The 19,738-nt window shown below is 38.5% G+C and overlaps 5 protein-coding genes across 7 annotated transcripts; 2 read left to right on the top strand and 3 right to left on the bottom strand.

Moving 5' to 3' along the window:
- Nucleotides 1-1,581: 1,581 nt before the first annotated feature.
- On the bottom strand, nucleotides 1,582-4,519 carry barr (non-SMC condensin I complex subunit H). The gene is made up of 4 exons (XM_002057780.4): nucleotides 4,343-4,519; nucleotides 3,953-4,279; nucleotides 2,314-3,900; nucleotides 1,582-2,206 (listed from the first exon to the last, which is right to left on the bottom strand). Exons 2-4 carry the CDS (start codon nucleotides 4,274-4,276, stop codon nucleotides 1,856-1,858), a joined length of 2,262 nt encoding a protein of 753 aa, XP_002057816.1. The 5' UTR covers nucleotides 4,277-4,279; nucleotides 4,343-4,519; the 3' UTR covers nucleotides 1,582-1,855.
- A 464-nt stretch (nucleotides 4,520-4,983) lies between these two features.
- lok (ovarian-specific serine/threonine-protein kinase loki) lies at nucleotides 4,984-7,825 on the top strand. 2 transcript variants are annotated; one of them, XM_032437525.2, is made up of 6 exons: nucleotides 4,984-5,517; nucleotides 5,989-6,146; nucleotides 6,220-6,328; nucleotides 6,403-6,843; nucleotides 6,966-7,200; nucleotides 7,261-7,825. In XM_032437525.2, the coding sequence occupies exons 1-6, from the start codon at nucleotides 5,328-5,330 to the stop codon at nucleotides 7,568-7,570; spliced, it is 1,443 nt and encodes a 480-aa protein (XP_032293416.1). In that variant the 5' UTR covers nucleotides 4,984-5,327; the 3' UTR covers nucleotides 7,571-7,825. The 2 variants fall into 2 exon arrangements, with proteins under 2 accessions (XP_032293416.1, XP_002057817.1); XM_002057781.4 differs by having other exon boundaries at nucleotides 4,986-5,463.
- A 540-nt stretch (nucleotides 7,826-8,365) lies between these two features.
- Nucleotides 8,366-9,888, bottom strand: vls (valois). 2 transcript variants are annotated; one of them, XM_070209154.1, is made up of 4 exons: nucleotides 9,769-9,888; nucleotides 9,127-9,648; nucleotides 8,691-9,067; nucleotides 8,366-8,636 (listed from the first exon to the last, which is right to left on the bottom strand). In XM_070209154.1, the coding sequence occupies exons 1-4, from the start codon at nucleotides 9,835-9,837 to the stop codon at nucleotides 8,435-8,437; spliced, it is 1,170 nt and encodes a 389-aa protein (XP_070065255.1). In that variant the 5' UTR covers nucleotides 9,838-9,888; the 3' UTR covers nucleotides 8,366-8,434. The 2 variants fall into 2 exon arrangements, with proteins under 2 accessions (XP_070065255.1, XP_002057818.2); XM_002057782.4 differs by lacking the exon at nucleotides 9,769-9,888 and having other exon boundaries at nucleotides 9,127-9,742.
- Nucleotides 9,889-10,209: 321 nt separating this feature from the next.
- On the top strand, nucleotides 10,210-17,098 carry bwa (alkaline ceramidase). The gene is made up of 5 exons (XM_002057783.4): nucleotides 10,210-10,813; nucleotides 13,910-14,166; nucleotides 14,233-14,370; nucleotides 15,733-16,025; nucleotides 16,883-17,098. The coding sequence occupies exons 1-5, from the start codon at nucleotides 10,691-10,693 to the stop codon at nucleotides 16,954-16,956; spliced, it is 885 nt and encodes a 294-aa protein (XP_002057819.2). The 5' UTR covers nucleotides 10,210-10,690; the 3' UTR covers nucleotides 16,957-17,098.
- Nucleotides 17,099-17,850: 752 nt separating this feature from the next.
- Nucleotides 17,851-19,462, bottom strand: pr (6-pyruvoyl tetrahydrobiopterin synthase purple). Its single transcript, XM_002057784.4, has 4 exons — nucleotides 19,073-19,462; nucleotides 18,883-18,962; nucleotides 18,341-18,486; nucleotides 17,851-18,282 (listed from the first exon to the last, which is right to left on the bottom strand). Exons 1-4 carry the CDS (start codon nucleotides 19,138-19,140, stop codon nucleotides 18,070-18,072), a joined length of 507 nt encoding a protein of 168 aa, XP_002057820.1. The 5' UTR covers nucleotides 19,141-19,462; the 3' UTR covers nucleotides 17,851-18,069.
- Between the last annotated feature and the right edge of the window lie 276 nt (nucleotides 19,463-19,738).

The following is a 19,738-nucleotide window of genomic DNA, read 5'->3' as shown; positions in this document are numbered from 1 at the left end:
ACAACAAGGCAGAAGGGACCCGGAGCTAAAACAACGTCCTGGATGGTTATGGACTTTGGCTTATTCCGCCGTTTGTAACTTGACTCAACTCAAACCCCCCCCCCCCTCAAACCCGCCTCAATTACGTTTGTACTGATAATTAACCTTTTACCTGTAAATGTGAATGTGTGCCGAAGATGTGTGAAGAGTATTTCGTCAACATATTCAGCGTATTATCTTCTACATGGCGCACAAATGTTTGACAGCCAGTAATTGCATTTAACATCGACAACACCAAAATGCACTCAGTTATGAGCTAATGAAGTCATTTTTTTTTTACATTTATATACCCTCATAAAAAGGAAGGCTATTAGGCTATTTCTCGAGATATCGCACATTTGCCACATGGCCGAAAAGGCGTTTCGCCTGTGGGAGAGATAGGAATGAGCCTATTTTTAATCGCTGTTAAAGTTTAAATGTGGCTTTAAACTTCTAAAATGACTGCATAATTTAGTACAAATCATAATAAATGCAATTAAAACATGTCGCACAGGTGTCAGAACATTTGAGCTCAAATGGCGGGCGGCGGCGAAGAGGAAAGGTGAGAGAAATGTTAAATAAAACTTTGCTTTTGCTGCTGCTGTTAATATCAAAAGTTTGATGAAGCTATTTAAATGTTATGCGACTCTGCTGTTATTGTTGCTGTTGTGTTTTGTACTTTGTACTTAGCAAATATTTATGCAAATAATATGCAATTATACACGCACGCACACACACACGCACACATGAGTGCAGAAACACATTCGCGGCGCCTAAAAGCGCTCTGTAAACATTGAACTTTTTAACACACATGCAGCACAAATGTGTCAGAAACACACACACACACACACACACACACACACACACATACACTTACAACAACTTGGGAGAGCAACAAACACATGGAAGTGTATGAAGGCGCGTCTAAATCGCGAGCGAAAACGGGCTAAACGTATGCAAATGGCAACATAAACAATGTCGCATTTGATGAACGACTCATAGATACCCTAGAACTAACCTTGTGTGAAAGCTGCCCAATTCAACATAAACAAAACTGGTTTGCCTTAATATAACTGAAAAAAACAACCTTTTTATTTCTTATCAGCGACTTTATCGATACCAAAGTGTACATAAAATTGCAACAAACTCGATTACAGATTATGATTACAGGGTATTAAAACAGCGAAGAACAAAGCCAGGGACAGCAACAATGGCTGTTTGTTTCCTTCGCCTGTGTCAACATCGGGCCGACAAAACTAATGCGTGAGTTTTCTAAAGGCGGAAAACAGAGCAACAACAAAGTGCGCGCATAAAATGTTGAGCTTAAAATTTGTCAGTTGCAGATCCTTAGACAAGGTACTGTAAAACTACAACATTCAACCTTAAATTATCCTATAAAAAACACTCCATATTATTTGTGAGCGTCCGAGAGATTTTAAGAACTTTCATGAAAGTACAGTTTATAATTAGGTTTATTATAAATCTTAAAAATATTTTCTAAAAATGTTGTGTCTGTTGGAGATAAAATTTTACTTCTAAATTGTGACAAACATGACGAACACATACAAAGTTAATAAACATATATTAAGCCGTTGCATTAATTAATATTCAATTTTAATTACAATGTTGTCTGTTATCAAATGACGATTGTTCTCACTAAATCATCTTAACATTAAAAAGAATATATGTAGAACACGATGCACTAAAAATATTAAGAAATTATAGCAGTTCATTTTTATGGAGTGTGGGCTGATTTGTTTGTGGGAATACTGCTCAATGTGATTAAGAAAAAAACTTCACTGTACATTTTTCCTAAAGCTAAATAGATTTTTCTATGCTATTCCGATACTTGTCTTATTGTAAAGTTCTCAAAATCGTCTTGTGGTATGAGCCGCAATCTCATATCGTTGGCCAAATGCAGCACGGCATAAAGCGCCACCGAGGGCGAGAGCGAATCGGCCATTTTGGCGGACAGCACGCTGGGTAACTTGTCGTAGACCTCCTTAAAAGTGGCCATGCCTTTGGCATAATGCTCCTCCTTCGCTTTCGCATGGGCGGGTATTTTCTTCTCCTCAATAGTGGCATTGGTTAGCAATTGTTTCTGTATCAGCGAATTGCAGCTGCGCTTGAGATTCTTCATGTCAATTACCTTGGCACGCTTCGCAAAAGGCACAATTACTTTGGTGACCTGTTTAGAAGAAGTTAACAATAATATATTAAAAAGGGAATGGTAAGAGTTTAATTTTTTAAAGCTTCATATCAGTTCTTAAAGTGATAAATTTATTGCGCTCTCACCTGCGTTGGTGCTCCCTCAAAATCGGTGGCGATCTCGAGTACCGTATCATTACAATTATTGCGCATCGTTGCATTTCCTTGGTTCAGATTGCCGCATGTGGCTTGCTCACCGCCCATGATCGTGGCGCCCGGCTCCCCGCCCAAATTCATGGTGCTCACACTCATTTCGCCAGGCGAATGAGGCGTGTCCGGCTCAAAGTGATCATTGTCAAAAAGTTCCACATCATCGGCAGCATCGTCAGCAGCCGTGTTCGTATCCCTGTCCATATCGTCCTCGTCATCATCCTGCACACCATATCGCCGACTCACTTTGATGCTCGGCGCATAATCGTATCGATAGAAATAATTGGGTTCAAACTCGAACTTGGTGGGCAGCATGAGCTTGCGAGCATCCCATCGCTTTTGATAGTTGGCCTTGCGCAGTTTTGTGTTCGAATCGAGCGCCTGGAAAAGATTCTCCGTGCACTGACCAAAGTTTAGCTGCTTGCTGCGTCGCTTCGCCGCCTGCAGCGCGGCACGGCGTATTCGCGCCGCAGCTGCTGTGCCGCCGCTGCCGCTTGCGGCTATGTTATCCTGTGCATTGGTGTGTCCCAAGGTGCTACGTGCCCGTATACGCTTGAATTTCCAGTGAGATGGTCCCGCCCAGAACTGAGAAATTTGGTCCATTGGCCGATAGGAGTACTCGAGCTTGGAGCTGCCGTCAACGGGTCGCAGATCCTCAATCAACACTGTCTGTTTGCGCAAGGCACGACAATGCTGCAACGTTGTGCGCTCCTCAGTTGTTAGCTCCTCCAGCTCATTGTAGTCAACCTCTAGAACTGTAGCCGCCGGCGCATCGAGCTCCGGTATTGGTTCGCACTCGGCATTGATGTCAAATGCCATAGATAGCTCTCTTGGATTCTCATAAAAATCATCAGCGTTGTCCACACCCATATCGTTATTATCTGTTGAATTCGCAGCTGCTGGATCGTTGGCATTGATCGGGTTGGGCGCATCAGTTATTATGTAGCCCGTGTGCAGAGGTCGTAGCTTAAGCTGTTGATCATAGCGCCGCAACTTCTTCGCCCACTCGGCGCTGACCAGCGTCTGTGTATCCAAATTCTTTATATCACTGTCCACTATCGTATAGTCTTGCACCTCTTCCGGCAGCTTTTGATCTTGCCAGAAACGATAGTTTGTACGCAGTCGCAGCTCAGAGTCCACCGTTGGCAATATGTTGTGCATAAGCCGATTGGAGGCGTTTATTGAGCCCACCGTAGAGTTTAGTTTACCAAATACCGGATCCTGCAAAGGCGCCGTATCTAAACGTGCATTCAACGTCTCCTTATTCTTGGTCACCGTGGAGACGGGCTTCCGTGTGCGTTTCTTAGCCTTTGGCGCCGCGCCTGGAGCCGCTTCAATGCCATCGGCAGCGCCGTCTTCTGCCTGCTCCGCAATGCTCTCATCGCGGTCGGCAGCTGCATTTAGCTGCTTCTCAGTGAGCGTGCGCGCACTAAGTCCGGCAGACATGCGCATAGCATCCAGATAAATGGAATCTACGCGCAGGCCATACACCTTAGAAGAAGCCTCCAATGATGAACCAGCCATCTAAAAGATAACCAGCATAAAAATTGGATTCAACATAAACTTCTTAACTTACCTTAAAGTTGCTCAGCGTCTTGTGATGTCGATCCAGCAGACTAGATAGCGTATCGATCAATGACAAGCTCCAGGCATTGTCACGACTTAGCTTGTTACCATTGTAGATCTCTAGGCATTTGCGTATGGTTTCGTTTTCTTCGATGGACTCCAGAACGCTGCTGTCTCGGGGTCGTGTTTGCTGCTGCAGCAGCGTGCGGCGTCGTGCTTCGCGACGTTCCGCCTCATCGTCGTTCACCATGGTCGTTAGGTCACGCAGCATACTCTCACGGTGGCTGCCCACCGCGGAGCGACGCAATGGCGTCTCAGAACGCGGTAACGTCATGATCTAAAGAGTCCAGGCACGAAAGTTTGTTGGTTGTTTTCTTATTAACAATTTAGGCACGCTTACCTTTTATCTGTGCAACACTTGTAAGCAGCCGAGTCTTAGCTTATTCAAAATATGGCTATGTAATATTTACTATTTGACTAATTTCACTTAATTATTGCTCGTGCCTTGTTATTCAGTTTTCTTTTATGCCTCTCGTTTTGGCATTATGCTTGTATTGGTAATAGTTTACAGTTGCTTTCAAACGACGCCGCAATCTAGGGCTACAACGATAATATCGATATTTTAGTGTTGAATAACACCACGCATTGGTAAAGGGCAGTATTTTTTTCTATCGGCAGCTTTTACTGATAACGGAAAACGAACTTTCAAAACTTTACCGGAAGAAAACAAATCAATCGTTGGCATATTTATTCAAACTCAAATTAAATTCATTTATTTAAGCAGAACTAGTTGAATTTGACTTACGTTAATAAAAAACTACTTGAAACTTCTTAACATAGAATGCAACAGTATATCGATAAGTACCAAGTAACTCATTATTCAGTGTTTGAATGAAAGCATTTAAAAACAAGCTACAATATAAGTACACAAATATTTTTTATTCTCATAGAAAATGGTACTGGGACGTGCATGCCAAAACGCTTGATAGTGCTGCTGTGCAACACTTATCTGCCAAATTATCGATGCAGCCCTCGATGGCGGCAATCTAACAGTGAACATGCAGATATACATCTGTAAGTCGCGCGCAGCTCCGTAACATTGTTGTGTTTTTTTGTATGAAAAATAGCAAGAAGTTATTTTGCAAACTCAGCAATAATTCAATGTAAACAATTCGCTGAATGTAGTGCTCGTTCCCATAGCGGCGCGCTTATATATACAAAGTTAATAGTCGCGCTGCCCATGTCGATTGTGCGTGTGTGTGTTTATGTATGTGCGTGTGTATTTGAGTTGGGATAACTGCACATTTATATTTGCGCAGCGAACTTAAGCGGAACAGAAACAGTTACATAGAACATCAATAGAAAACGGAAGAGAAACAAACAACATGGCTCGCGACACGCAGGGCACACAGGCCACACAGAGTCAGGCGTCCAACATTTGGACCCAGGTCGAAAGCCAGCCCATGGAGAAGATCGTCTGGGGCCGGCTCTATGGCAAGAATATTAAAATCAAGTCCCTTGGTACGAGCATAAAGCCCTACAAAATTATCTATACGCATTCGTCCTTTTGTGTTGGTAACTGTTATATGCAAAATTTAAATGTTATTTTGTTATATTTATGTATATTTATTTGATACCCTGTTTCTATAACGAATTGAGCCAATTTAGTTATTTCCATATGTCTGTATTGTATTTGGAACTGACATTTCTTATAAGATATATGTAATGCAAATCGTCCTCCTACGCGATTCTCAAGAACTGCTGCAATTTTCTACGTGTACATGTAAAAATGTATATATATGCATGTGTAAGATCTGTTGAGTTTCAGGCGTATCCTTTGTTTCTATTGTGACCTATATGTATCTCCCCTGTTTCTTCTTTCCCCCTCTCTTGCATTCTCTTACTACTTTCCCCCTCTATGACTGTTAAAAATGTCACTTAACATATTTATATATGTAGCTGGAACAGGGTATCTTCTAGTTGGGCACTCTCAACTAGACGTGTTTGTTACTTTCAATTTCTCAATTCCGCTTATCTTCTTATTAGACTTGAACAATGACGAATTTTCAGCAGGACGCGGAGAACTAAATGATTTAATATTGACGCTTAATGATTTACCTGAGAAAATACTGTCGCGCATATCCAAGGTGCATTTTATCATAAAGCGCGCCAACTGTGAGCTGACAAATCCGGTTTATATACAAGTAGGTAGCTCGACGTACGCACACAAAAATGTAAACTACATTAAATCCGATTCAATTTGCAACAACCCCCCAGGATCTCTCGCGCAATGGGACTTTTGTGAATGGCGAACGGATCGGCACGAACAAAACGCGCATCCTACAAAATGACGACATCATAGCCCTCTCGCATCCTACCTACAAGGGTAAGTCCCGCTGCTATTGCAGAAATTCGAGCGCAGTATTTAAATTTAAGCACCTGCCTTCTCTTTGTTTTTAGCCTTTGTCTTCAAAGATCTTAGTCCGAACGAGGCAATTGGCCTGCCAGCTGAAATTACGGCTACCTATTATATAAATCGCAAACTAGGCTCAGGAGCATATGGGCTAGTCAGGCTGGTTTATGAGCGGCGCACCTGCGAACAGTTCGCCATGAAAATTGTTAAGAAAAACATGCTGGAGGTGAGCGCACATCCAAACAACAATCTTAACGATCCGGAGCGTGTGCTGAATGAGGCAAAGATTATGAAAAATCTTTCGCATCCGTGCGTGGTGCGCATGCACGATATTGTCGATAAGCCAGATTCCGTTTATATGGTGCTGGAATTTATGCGCGGCGGCGATCTGCTAAATCGCATTATAAGCAAGAAACTGCTCTGCGAGGACACATCCAAATTGTATTTCTATCAGATGTGCCATGCCGTCAAGTATTTGCATGACAGAGGTGAGTTAAGGTTGGGTGTTCTACGAGGGCAGCTCCATGGCTCGATTGAAGTGGCAAAATAAGTGATTAATATGATTTATTTATTTGAAAACTATAGCTATGATTATAATGCATTTTTCAAGGTATTACACATCGCGATCTGAAGCCGGACAATGTGCTGCTCGAGTCCAGCGATGAGGATACACTGCTCAAGGTATCCGATTTTGGACTAAGCAAGTTTGTGCACAAGGATTCAGTGATGCGTACGCTATGCGGCACGCCCCTATATGTAGCACCCGAGGTGCTCATTACCGGCGGACGCGAATCCTACACACAAAAAGTGGACATTTGGAGTCTAGGCGTGGTCCTCTATACGTGGTAAGGCAATGATTTTGACTTGATTTAAATGGCAGACACCAAATAAATATCTATTTGCAGCCTAAGTGGAACTTTGCCGTTTTCGGATGAGTATGGCTCACCGGCGGGCGAGCAAATAAAAAAGGGCAACTTCCGTTTTCGCCATCCCGCTTGGCAGGGCGTGTCGCAGCGCGCCAAATTGCTGATCAAACAAATGCTCATTGTGGATCCCGAGAAGAGACCCTCAATTGATGCCGTGCTCAAGTGCAACTGGCTGCGGGATACAACGATGCTCTACAAGGCCAAGCAACTCATGAAGTTGGAGCATATGGAGATCGGTGAGGAGGAGAACAATTTCCTGGAACCGCCCACTAAGCGGCGACGGCAATAATAGAGAGCTGAAGTGAAAAAGTTTTAATTTTCTGGAAAAATTAATCAAAACATTTTTCCCCATTGCGCATAGAAGCCGCAAAGACAGCCCCACTTTACTTAAATGATTCCCCACTGAAAAGCATTTTTTTTCCTGAGGTTGTTTAATTTTATATGTTGTTTAGTTTAAGTTTTGCATTTGCGTCTTTTGTTAAACGTTGCGTGCCAAAAAAAAAAAAAAAAAATGAAACAAATTTGAATAATTATTACATTTATTGACGCGATTATAATATGAATATAATAATGATTAAATGTATATAGTTAAGTTGACTAAAATGATTGACGTTTAACTTTAGCAGCTCAATTTAAATATTTCTATATGACAGCCGATATTCACTTACCAAATGCCCAATCTACGGCCTTACGATTCCCCAAAATAACTCGCCACACAATTGATGTAGTCAAATAACATTACAGCAAGGATTCCAACCGGGATCCTTGACGAGGATCTATGTTAACATGTAGGTATGACTGTAGAATTCTACGCACTTTCTACTATTGTTTTTATCCTCCCCAGCAGGTGCTAGAAAAAGTGGACCTGGTAAGTGAATTTTTCGTTAAGCACATATCAAAGTATATATTTATATATAGCTAAGTTTGTTGTATCCTAGTGTATGCTTTTTGTATATGTATCAAAATATATATATTTGTTTGTGTGACAAGCCAGACAAATCATACATTTGCCAGTCGAGCAAATTACATATTGTTTAATAAGCTATAAGCTAATATAACATTGTCGCTGGTAAAAAATATCAAATATATATATATATGTATATTTCATAGCACGCAAAAACAATTAAGTAGTTAGATAACTAAAACTAGATAGCTATATACATCGGGTGTCCTTGATCTTGTGCGTAGCCAATTTGCGGCCGTGTCCAATGGTCAGCAATGTGCTATCATCACGCCAGACTGCATCCGTAAGACGTGTGTGCGTGTTTTCGTTGGTGTAAATAAAATCATGTTGGACTCCAACTTTGGCAATCTTGACTGCAGTGGGCAGATTGCTCATGGCCGCCAGATGTGTGCTGTAAGAGAAGCCGTTGTATTTAAGGTCTGATAAACCAGTTGATTTCACCTACCCATTCACGAGGAGCTGCGAAACATGACCCTCCTTAAAGTAGGACACGGTTTGCTGCAGCTTGCGCGGCGCGCGTATGTCAAGCGTGTGCACATTGCCATCGTAATCACCCAAATAGACGTAGTTATCGCCCTGCAGCTCACTGGGCGCTGCCCAAGCAGCACAACTGAAGCTCAGCAAATGCGTCTCATCATCATAGAGACACGTCGATGAGGGAGATGTAGCACGCACATCCCACAGACGTGCACAGCCGCCGCGGTCGCAGGTGAGCATCTGTGTGGCAGCTGCAACGGAAGTGGCTAAGCCCGTCAGTTTGTTGGTGTGTGCAGCGCGTGCATGATACGTGCTGCACAAATCGGCGCCAGATACATCCCAGACCTGTTACAAAACGCGCGAAAGTTGTAAGAAATAGAAGCAGCCGATTTTAAGCTACTTGCATTGAGCGTATTGTCCAGGCAAGTGGTAACCGCTTGCTGTGGATGCGACTTAAACACACAGAGCTGATTGATGGGCGCCTTGTGTGCTGCATCTTCGCCAATGAGGAACAAACAGTATGGCTCATCCGGATTGCGCACCGTGGAGTAAGTGGACCAGGCCTGCAATTTGGTGTCACCCAGCGCTATGAGCAGCACGTTGTTATCAGCATACCGTAAGATGTTAACAGTACATTCACACTGCAGCTTGAAGTCCGCATTGTCCACGGCCATGTGATCTGTCTGATTGTACCCGAAGAGCATGCCCCACCACTGGGCACCCTCGCGATGATTTGTGGCCAGCGCAAAATGCTGCAGTTCATTCATGGATATGCTGTCAAAGCAGTCGTGCAGTCGTGGTGTCAGGTTCTCCAGGCGGGCATTCATATCGGCCACATTGAGATTGGGATAGTCCACATTGTCAGCCAGTTCCTTGGCCGGTGGTGGCTGGTGCGTCGCGGGCGTGCGATATGTTACCGAACTCCTCTGTGGAAACATCATAAGAGCTTAAAGTCAATGCAGAATCAAAATAAGCCGGAAAGCAACGCGTGCCGGCAACAAACCAAAAAACAGTCTTGTCAAATATCAGTATATCGATTAACATACATTTACATACATCACAGATATCGATACTTTTGAATGAAATTTTAAGCCGTTACTTTTCTGTTTCACCATTTTCTATTTGCCGCAAAACTTTCGTAGCGTATATAACAACAATTGAGTTTAAATAATGCCAATACTGGAGTCAAAATTTTAAAAACTTTTCGTAGGCAATAAACCTAGTGTGAAAAATAATACACTTTTGGATATGAATAATATCAATAACAATTTTACATTTTTCAACAATCAAAATTTACTCAAACATTTATATATGTAAAGGCATAAATATTAATTTTATACATAATTGTTTTACTGCATTTAAAAAAATCTGATTTGCGATAGCTATGTGGCGTTTCTCAACACTGTTTAAGGTATCGAAGTACTCATTTTCAGAGTTACTCGTATCAGCAAATGACATTTCGAGTACAAGCTTAACATTGTATTAACAGTAAACAAAGCGTACGCCAACGCGACAGACGTGTTTGTTCTGCGTATTTGTGTTTTAATTTAATTTTTTCGTCAAATTAACATTACTACGCATGTTGGCAAATTTAGTAAAAAGGAGCGCACAATGATAAAACACATAAAAGAGATGTAATCTAGTTATCCCTCGACATCGCACAAATGAACCGAAGAAACTTATATAAGGCACTTAGTACACAAAAACACAAGTTGCATGCAACATCAATGAAAACGAACATGCAAAATCACTAAAACCCAAATTAGTGTATATAAACAAAGGCACGCAAATAACAGCCTATATGCAATTTTTGGCTATTATGCAAACAATTGCTCAAGATTGAGTACATTAGAACACAAGTGCCTTAAAAATATAGAACAAAAGGATAACTAATCAAAGCAATTAGTTGTACGCCAACTATAGCGTCAAGTGCATTAGTTAATATTATTAACTTTCATTGAAATCAACATGGACACGGGCAGCGTAATGGACATTTATGCCATTTATTTATTTCGACCCGGAAGTTCGCCCGTTGATTGGTGCGAGGGCAATTATTTAATATCATCGAATATTGCCGAGTTCGTTAACACGGTGCGTATATGTGGCAAATCTTTTCTTTTCGTTTTTTTTTTTTTTTTTTGCATAACCCCTTCTTGTGGTACTCATAATTGGCGCTGCACTTGCAGAAACACGCGCGTGCACGCGCACACACACACAAACACACACACCCATTTACAGCGCGCTGTAAGACCTTGACCTTACTGTGCGTGTGAAAGCTACGCACACTAACAAACGCTGATTGTAAACAAAACGGCGATGCTGTTGGCAAACACTTGTCAACACTAATAGTTACAGTTAGTTTTCAGAACATGTGGTACCAATTGTACCAAAAGTGGTACTTTATTTAATGGTGCATTCAAACTTTCTTTGTTTTACAAATTGATAAATGATTAGTTAATTGTAAAAAAAAATCTGTGTTAGGTAATTACTACACTCCATGAGTATAAAGGAATTTTAGCTTATCTTTAGCTAAGAACTTATTAACAATTGAGTGCCCATTGAAAACATTACAATATAAAATTAAAATAAATCAAAAAGGCGAAAAAACTAAAGAACGTGCTGTTCATAGAATATGAATACGGCCCTAACTACCGTTAATTACAACATTGCTTTTTAGAGCTTCTTATTGGATTTTCTTATCGTTGTTTCGTATTGCATTTCTTGAGCTAATTATTTATCACAGACTCGAACTCAAAGTTCATGTCACAAATGCGTAATAAGCAGCGCAATGATTCCTTTGTATAAATAAAAGAACGTGTGTACCCCTTTATTTATTATTTTTTTTTCGTTTTTTTGTTTTCTAGTTTTTCTTCGTTCTTTTGCGCATTTGTTATCAACAACTGTTTGATTTTTTTTTCCCCCGCTTGCGTAATCAAATCAAAAGGCAGTATACATATATTATTTTAATAAGCAAAAATAGGACACCAAACTATTTACGAGCTGAATGATCAGATAATTACTCAATCATCGTATCAGATACGAAGTCAACATGATAAAGTGCGGCCAAATTGGGAATTCTTTTACTTTAGATATACATAAATACCATGCAAATGGATTAATGTTTATTCTATAAAATTATTTATTCGTTTATTACTTTTAAACTTCGAATAGCCATAATATCATTGAGATTATCTAATTTTTTTATCTCTTGCTTTGAACGCAACATTTTCATTGCTCTCTGGGCTTTAATATTTTTGAACCAGAAAGCTTTAAAGAAGTTAAGTTATTAAAGCTCAAATGGTAACTGAAAACAAAGATTTGTGAGCATTGCATAATGATATATACTCATGTGATGTATTTATATATATTTATTATTTTAATTTTTCATTTGAAAACGTCATCCGCTGTTAGACATAAACAAATTGGGCTTAAATATTGATAGTGATTCAGAAAACAGCAGTTTATCATATTGTTTTCCCACCGATCTTATCTGATTGAGTTAACATATCTTTTGATTGATGGCCGCACTGATTTCCCACAATCCATCACAATATCAAATTATCTTAAATATACATTGGCATCGCTGCCTTCATTAGCAGGATTGTGAATATAGTTCGTGGATTGAAAGTATGTTCAATCAATATACAACTTTATTTACCATAACAAATATTTACTACACAAACAGAAAGAACTCTTGCTCTGGCTTTTTTCTACCTTCATTATTGGCCTTTCCAAGTGTTATTTAAGTCTAATGATATGCTTTCATTATAATGAATCGCTAATGATGTTGAAAAACTTTTAATTGTTTTCAGTTTTATTATCCTGAGTAATTGCTTCATTTGTTGTCCGCTGCAATTAATTTAAAGCTCACAACGCCTTTTATTAAATTCCCTTTTTTTTTTCTTTGTAATGCAATAAGTTAATGAACTGCTTGGGGGTCATACGTATTTATCATATATATTATGCACACATGTACTAATATATATGACGCCTAGCTGTGTTTATATGGGATATATAAATATATTCTAGAAAATCAACACCGACTCGCCTTGCCCAGCCCCGTTTCGTGATGGCCTTTAATTGTAATTGCATTTGTTTTAAATTCCACATATTATTTCAATTCTTTTCTATTTGCTTCTTGCACACAATTTGACATTTAATTAGGTTTGGGCCAATAAATTATTCTTGGCATTCTTTGTTTGTCTCCTGCTTCGGCTGAAAAACTTGTTCAAATGACACGAAATATAAATTGTTTAAAAACTCTGCCCCAACAAATGGCCTAACAAACACTTTGACACAAATAAAGCCATGGACATGGTTGGCTGCTCGCTTTCACGTGGCGGCTAGGATTTAGCCCAATGTCATTTATTTTATTGAGCAAGGCTATTGTGTTATAAACAGGGTATATGCGAGGCATTAGTTTACTTGTTTCGTGTCCGCATTCTCCATGAATAGCTTAAACTGTCCGGAAGTAATTAAAAAAACGCGTTTGTCTTTGTTTGAATACATTTCTTGATCTTAAACACAGTTGACTACCTTTCCTTTCAGCAGCTCAGCTCGTAAGCTGAGTCCGTAAAAGCTCGTAACTAATTAATTCAGACGAATATTTAAATATGCAATAAGAATTTCACTGCTTGCTAACTCTTTGTATCAAATACATGTTTTCCGCAGCCTTAATTATATATTAATTTAATGTTTCTATTAAGTTTTAAGTTAAACAATTAAGTTTCTATTAAGTTTCTAAGCGCAACGCTTTCGAAACAGAAAATGAAATTAAAAAATAATTTATATTTTCAAAATTAAATGATTTATTTTCAAGCTTTAAAAATTAGACAAATTTAAGGGCTTATTAGAAAAACAATTAAAATAAGTAATTTATAAAAGTTTGTCTTAAAAAAAAGCTAATTGAGTTTTTCTGAAACGATTATAATAATTTCTATAATATATTTTTGATTATTGTTAAAGCTAGCTTAATTTATTTTATTTTAACTTATATTCTTAATATTTTTGCTTCTACCTAAGATTTAAAATTTTTTTAAACAATTATTCTGGTGATGAATAATTTTGCTAATACTTGAACATCTTAACGATGTGATTAGTTTTAATAAATTAAATTGAATAATTGAAAGTTTGGTTTTATCTAATTGTGTCTAGCTTATCTAATTGCCGCCTGCTTCTCTCTTGCAGTTCAGCAATTTTCTGTTCATCCTATTGCCGCCCGTGCTGATAATGTTGTTTAAGGAATACGGAAGATTTGTGACGCCCGGAATACATTTGCTGTGGGTGCTGCTGATTGTTGTGGGTCTCAGTTCCATGTATTTCCATGCGACATTGAGTCTATTGGGCCAGCTGCTCGACGAACTGGCCATACTCTGGGTGTTTATAGCCGGCTTCTCGCTGTTCTATCCCAAGCGTTACTATCCAAAGTTCGTTAAGAACGATCGGTAAGTATCTAGTGAGATATAGAAATTAATGCTACCAGCTTAACTTAACTCTTCTCTGCTCAACAGCAAAGCCTTCAGCTGGCTCATGCTGACATCGGCCATTATCGCAACGGCTTTGTGCTGGTGGAAGCCCATTGTTAATGCCTTTGTGCTGATGCTTATGGGCGTGCCGACCATGATAATGCTCTACACTGAGCTGCAGCGGTGCGTATGTTCCCAAAATATGCCCAAAACTCAGGCCGATAAGCAGCGTTTGCCTTGTTGACCGATAAGTTGCAGTTCCAACAAAGACAAGCACTCTGCCAGCTAAATCGTATATCATATCATTCAATCCTTATCAATTTCATGCATGTTTAACAAAGCCCATGGCTACCCGAGTTTTTTTCCTTCGCTTTTTTTTTTTTTTATCAACTGCGAACAGGTGTACCCATTGCCTAATCTATATATTTATTTAGGTCTGTGTGTGTGTTTCCAATACATCATACTACCTTTTTATCTTAACGAACCGAGCAAGTCAAAGTTCAGTGGAGCTTCTCTTGAAATAATGAGCGCAACTGTGGAAATAGCATTGGGCCATAAATCACAGGCTTATTTTATAGGACTGCCAAAAGACGGATGGCTTTTAAGCTTTTTAATCTATTTGAATTTTTCATGAGCGAAAGCAACGTTTAAAAAAGCTAAACTATTATCTTTATATTAAAAAAAAATGCGCTCTTAGATAAGCTACTGTAGCACTCGAAGCTCTGTCATCCAAAATCAATTAAAATAGAAAAATGTTTGCTTAGTCGAAAGTCTTTTCCAAAAAAAAAAAATAATAATTGACACCCATAAAGATAGGGAGTTTATTTCAATCGGAAGTTTAAACAATATGCTCGATTGTGATTTATATGGTCCTAAATAAAAAAGTCGAACAAGGTTTTTGTATATGTTCTTGCATCAAATAAATTGAAATAATTTTAAAATGAGGCAAACGTGTCGCGAAAATGCAATTATTAAAAATGTTAAGTTGCTGTTTTAGCTTCTTAGTAAATCACTTGAGAATTAGCAGCAATATTTAATTTTATAATTCAATTTTAAAAATAGGCAGAGTCAAAAATAATATATTTAATAATATAACCTTGCAGGAGATATTAAAGCCTTACATTACATAGTAAAGCACGCATTTGCGATTCTAAAAAGTTAATATATATTTTAAATTAGTAACAAGAACTAAGTCGATATAGTCATAGCCATCTATCTTTAAGTGCAGCAACTATTGCTGGAAATTGATTTTGCTTTGCACATCCTATTTTATTTTCAAGATATCTCAATCGGTTTAAGTCAATCAGTAATATTTTATCTTCGTCGCCATATTTATAACTCAAATGTTGTTTGATTATTTCGCAGAGCACTTGAAAGAAAGTTCTATAGATCTTTGAGCAAATAATATATATTAAGAAATAATATACAAATAACATAGAATATTCTAAGCAATTCCCTCAATCAGTTGGCATTTTGTAGCTCTTTTTGATGGCAGCTAAAAAACATTTGTTTTGTTTTGTTTTTTTTTTTTCATTTCATTCGCAGGGTTCGTGATCAGCGCGTTTATCGTCTGGGCCTGCGTGCCACGACAGTTTGGGGCGTGGCAGTTTTTTGTTGGATCAACGATCGAATGTTCTGCGAGGCCTGGTCTGCAATCAACTTTCCATATCTGCACGGCTTTTGGCATATACTCATATTCATAGCTGCATACACGGTGCTGGTGCTGTTCGCATATTTCTATGTGGAATCGGAGCTGCCGCAGCGTCAGCCGCTGCTCAAGTATTGGCCAAAGAATGAGTTTGAGTTCGGCATACCGTTCATATCGATTAGAAATCCAGGTAAGACACTGCGCACCACCATCTAAGTTGCGACAAGCAAACCAAATGCCATGACAGACCAAATGTGAAATGAAACCAAATTTAACAAATAAGACACTTACAGAAATGCTTTAGCTAGTTCGTAAATTATCATGTATTTTTAGACCTTAGTGCGCAACACAATATTTAACTAGTTGTCAAATTGTATTAGTCAAATTGTAGCTAATTCGTTTGATTGGTAACTGGAGGTTAAGGCTGTTAAAGTATTAATCCTAAGATTTGTTTGAACTAATGTACATTAACCTGTATTGCTTAGCATCTAGTATATGGAGCATAGTTATCTATATGGTATATATGGTATATCTGGTACTGCCCCACACATATCCCAAAGATCCTAAAAAGTCATTCAACTAACTGCTTGTAAGTCCACTAATATGGTTGCAGTCAGGTGCGCAATGGCAACAGACTCGAAACAAAACTCGTTTTGCCCAATCTGTATGAACAGGCTGTGATATGTTATACTGACTCATTATGCACTCCGGAGACTTCCAGCAAAAAAAAAGACAAATAAAATATATATAAATAATAAAAACCGTATATGAGTGAAGAAGAAAAAAAATAATTCGTTCCTACATTCTTAATTTCGTCGAAATGTTTTATGGGTACCTGAACTGTCTGACTGCCTTATATGAGTACGATAAACCCGATTGTTTTGTTCTCGAGTCTCGCAAAAAAAGTCTTTTTATGGCCATTGTTCCTTGACTGCAGCCACGTAGCCACTAATCAGCACATGCATAAGACTAGTACTAATCCACGTAGTTTTGTTTTTTGGACCAATTGCGAATTTCCCTAAACGCATACAATTGCTGATCCCACAGATTCGAAAGATTGGCACATCTACTGCAGCTTATACGTGCAGGATTACGACAACGGGCTAAGAGCTCTGCGCTGAAAGTCTTAATACTATTTAGCTCTAAAATGCGCCATACACAAACGAAAAGGGAAGTTTACAAAATTGGTTATTGCCAACATCTGTTTGTACGTTGATATGAAAATTCGCGTAATGTCTAAATTAAAGAAAGTCAAAAAGTTGATGAGATATTGCTTAGTTTATAAAGTCTTTGAATAAGCTTAAACTAAATTAGTCGAACGTATGCTCACAATTCTGAGTTTGGTCAAGATATCCTGAAAAAGGCAACAATTTTCTTTTGCATTAGTTCCTAAAGCAGCTATATAATACAGAGATTGAATCCGACTCCCAAATATAGACATCATCTGCCGCAAAAATACAAATACATTTCAAGCTTTAGGATATTTTTACATCTAATAGAAGATAATGTATAGAAACAGTCAGACTTGGTTACATATAGAAAATCATAATTTGTACGTTTTTATCTTGTTTGTCTTGTTAATTTACCAAATACGGTCTAGAAGAATCCTGAACGTACGGAAAACTAAGCAATATCTTGGTGAATCGTTGTAAACTGGTCTAGTAAATTGTATGGAGCGTTTAGCATAGAGAACGTGATATAAATTAGTGGTAAAACTGATGCCTAAGCAATTTAAATTATATATATCCAAGCTACAAATACTTATGATATAAATTATACAAACTTGAACAACTATTATTAGCTTACCTGATTAACAACAAAAAATACATATATATATATACACGAACAAGTTTTCAATAGTAAATTACAGTTTTAGCTGTCATTTAGAAGTTGGCTTAATGCTAACTAAAGAGAAGCTAATATGAAATATATAAACATGACATGTACTGAGTTAATAATGCAAACAAATTGTTGAAAATGCAAACTTAACATAATTAAAGAGCTTGTAAAGAAACCTTTGCTGTTGTTACAGTATTTATTCCATATAATTCTCATGATTTTCATTTGAATACATTTAATTCTAAACATATACTTTGTAAATCGTATAACTCGCTTGATAATAACTAAATATGTGTTATTATGTGCAATTTCACAGTAGGTGTAAGTATTTTAGTTGTGCTTCACTGAGCATTGGTCCAAAAACAAAAAATTCGTAAGTATATATTTTGCCACATTTAATCCGAATCGGATGAGATATTGGTGCACGAATCGCGTGCAGTGCGCTTATTCAATGAGTTGTACAGGCCATTCAATTGATACGGCCCGCGATAGGTAACAATATTCTTTGGCGTCTCGAATATCTTTACCTCATAGAGAAGCTCCGGCTTCTTGAGATGTGTGCGTATATTATCCCAAATATATACGGCCAGGTTCTCTGTGGTGCTCGGCTGCAAGAATTGGCGGTTAGACTATGAAATCTCAGAATTTGTAAGAGCATATAATTACAATTTTGGCAAAGTATTCCACATCCTTGTCCAGATTCTTGTGATCCAGGCGCTTCATAATGACCGCCTCAATAGCATACTTTAGTTCTGTTATGTTCAGCACCATGCCAGTACGTTGATCGATGGGACCGCGCACAGTCAATTCGACTACGAATAGACAAGCAAACATCATTTATTACAATTACAAGAATTTAAACAAAAGGGGAATCTATCAAAGTAGGACACTTTTGTCGCCATGGCAGCCTTGTGATACTGTTCACATGCAATTATAACATTTTTGCATTATCAATTATGTTTTTTTTTTTTTTTGAACAACCTTGCCTTTTATATTTAATGAATGATGAACTTGATAGGCGAGCTTGTCGGCCAAGGCCTGGCTATGGTATAAACAGATTGTTTGTTTCGTCTCGCATTTCCAATGGCTGTGGTTGAGCTAACCAAATGTCACTTGATATGGCTGTCTACTAATCGCAACTAATCAAGCATTTAATTTTAACAATTTACGAAAATATTTATGCCAAAACATGGACAGTTGCTGCATACCCGTATAATTGTGACCATGTCCATTGAAATTATTGCATTTGCCAAAGACTTCCAAATTTTCGGCATCGCTCAACTGAGGACTGCAATGAATAGAGTGTGAAACACAATTGAATAAAGAAATCAATAACACTTGTAATCGAGTCAATTGTGATATTGAATTGAATTTATTGATTTATTTATTATTTATTACCTGTGCAGGCGATGGCAAGCGCTGAACGTTTCGCGGCGCGTCAAAAATGCAACAGGTTGTTGGGACATGCTGCAGTTGCTGAATGTGAGGGGAATTCGTCTTTAGCGGGCTTGCAGGAGTCTAGGTATTCTGTTGCACGTGCGTGAGCACTGTTTTGCTGCAAATGCAAGACCTGCTCTCGAAACGCGCTTATTTATATGATTGACTGTGTGCGCAAGGTAGCAGAAGCAATTTGTTAGCTGCGAAGCAAGAGTCCGACTTGCTAATGCACTAACAAATGTGAAATGCGGCAGCAGCGCTCTTTAACTAAACTTGTAATGTGTGGCAAATAGAATGTAATCTCAAATCAATTCTAAATAACTTTTGTCTACGTCGGCTACATGCACTAGTGCAATGAAAACAACAACAAACCCAAAAGTATCGATGTTGCATTGGCATCGATACGACTGTTGACGTGTGCCAGCACTAACAAATTCAAAACAAGTTGGAGCCCATAAACACATCATTGTAGGTCTCGTAATTCAATGAGTGTGAAGAGTGCAGCTATATGTGTTTTTGCTTTAGATTGCACGGCGCAATTTCCTTTCAAAGACGAAAACAAACAGCCAAAAAATATATGTAGAATAGTTCATAATGTTAAAAAATAACTGTCCAACCAATATTAAC

Source organism: Drosophila virilis, chromosome 4 (assembly GCF_030788295.1).
Source record: "Drosophila virilis strain 15010-1051.87 chromosome 4, Dvir_AGI_RSII-ME, whole genome shotgun sequence".
In the NCBI taxonomy this organism is placed as follows: Eukaryota; Metazoa; Arthropoda; class Insecta; order Diptera; family Drosophilidae; genus Drosophila; species Drosophila virilis.
Note: the sequence above shows the minus strand (reverse complement) of the source record. Positions and strands in the feature narration are given on the sequence as shown.

What these genes read in the sequence shown, in the direction of transcription:
- barr (XM_002057780.4), bottom strand. Translation starts at nt 4,276, where the DNA reads ATGACGTTACCGCGTTCTGAGACGCCATTGCGTCGCTCCGCGGTGGGC. An exon ending in AGACGCTGAGCAACTTTAAG is followed by an intron (nt 3,901 to 3,952) that starts GTAAGTTAAGAA and finishes GTTATCTTTTAG; the next exon opens with ATGGCTGGTTCATCATTGGA. An exon ending in TTGAGGGAGCACCAACGCAG is followed by an intron (nt 2,207 to 2,313) that starts GTGAGAGCGCAA and finishes TCTTCTAAACAG; the next exon opens with GTCACCAAAGTAATTGTGCC.
- vls (XM_070209154.1), bottom strand. Translation starts at nt 9,837, where the DNA reads ATGGTGAAACAGAAAAGTAACGGCTTAAAATTTCATTCAAAAGTATCG. An exon ending in GCCTGGACAATACGCTCAAT is followed by an intron (nt 9,068 to 9,126) that starts GCAAGTAGCTTA and finishes GTTTTGTAACAG; the next exon opens with GTCTGGGATGTATCTGGCGC. An exon ending in TCGCAGCTCCTCGTGAATGG is followed by an intron (nt 8,637 to 8,690) that starts GTAGGTGAAATC and finishes CTTCTCTTACAG; the next exon opens with CACACATCTGGCGGCCATGA.
- pr (XM_002057784.4), bottom strand. Translation starts at nt 19,140, where the DNA reads ATGTCCCAACAACCTGTTGCATTTTTGACGCGCCGCGAAACGTTCAGC. An exon ending in ACATGGTCACAATTATACGG is followed by an intron (nt 18,487 to 18,882) that starts GTATGCAGCAAC and finishes GTCTATTCGTAG; the next exon opens with TCGAATTGACTGTGCGCGGT. An exon ending in TGGAATACTTTGCCAAAATT is followed by an intron (nt 18,283 to 18,340) that starts GTAATTATATGC and finishes CAATTCTTGCAG; the next exon opens with CCGAGCACCACAGAGAACCT.
- lok (XM_032437525.2), top strand. Translation starts at nt 5,328, where the DNA reads ATGGCTCGCGACACGCAGGGCACACAGGCCACACAGAGTCAGGCGTCC. An exon ending in GCATTCGTCCTTTTGTGTTG is followed by an intron (nt 5,518 to 5,988) that starts GTAACTGTTATA and finishes TCTTCTTATTAG; the next exon opens with ACTTGAACAATGACGAATTT. An exon ending in CTCGCATCCTACCTACAAGG is followed by an intron (nt 6,329 to 6,402) that starts GTAAGTCCCGCT and finishes CTTTGTTTTTAG; the next exon opens with CCTTTGTCTTCAAAGATCTT.
- bwa (XM_002057783.4), top strand. Translation starts at nt 10,691, where the DNA reads ATGGACACGGGCAGCGTAATGGACATTTATGCCATTTATTTATTTCGA. An exon ending in TTGCCGAGTTCGTTAACACG is followed by an intron (nt 10,814 to 13,909) that starts GTGCGTATATGT and finishes TCTCTCTTGCAG; the next exon opens with TTCAGCAATTTTCTGTTCAT. An exon ending in CTCTACACTGAGCTGCAGCG is followed by an intron (nt 14,371 to 15,732) that starts GTGCGTATGTTC and finishes TTTCATTCGCAG; the next exon opens with GGTTCGTGATCAGCGCGTTT.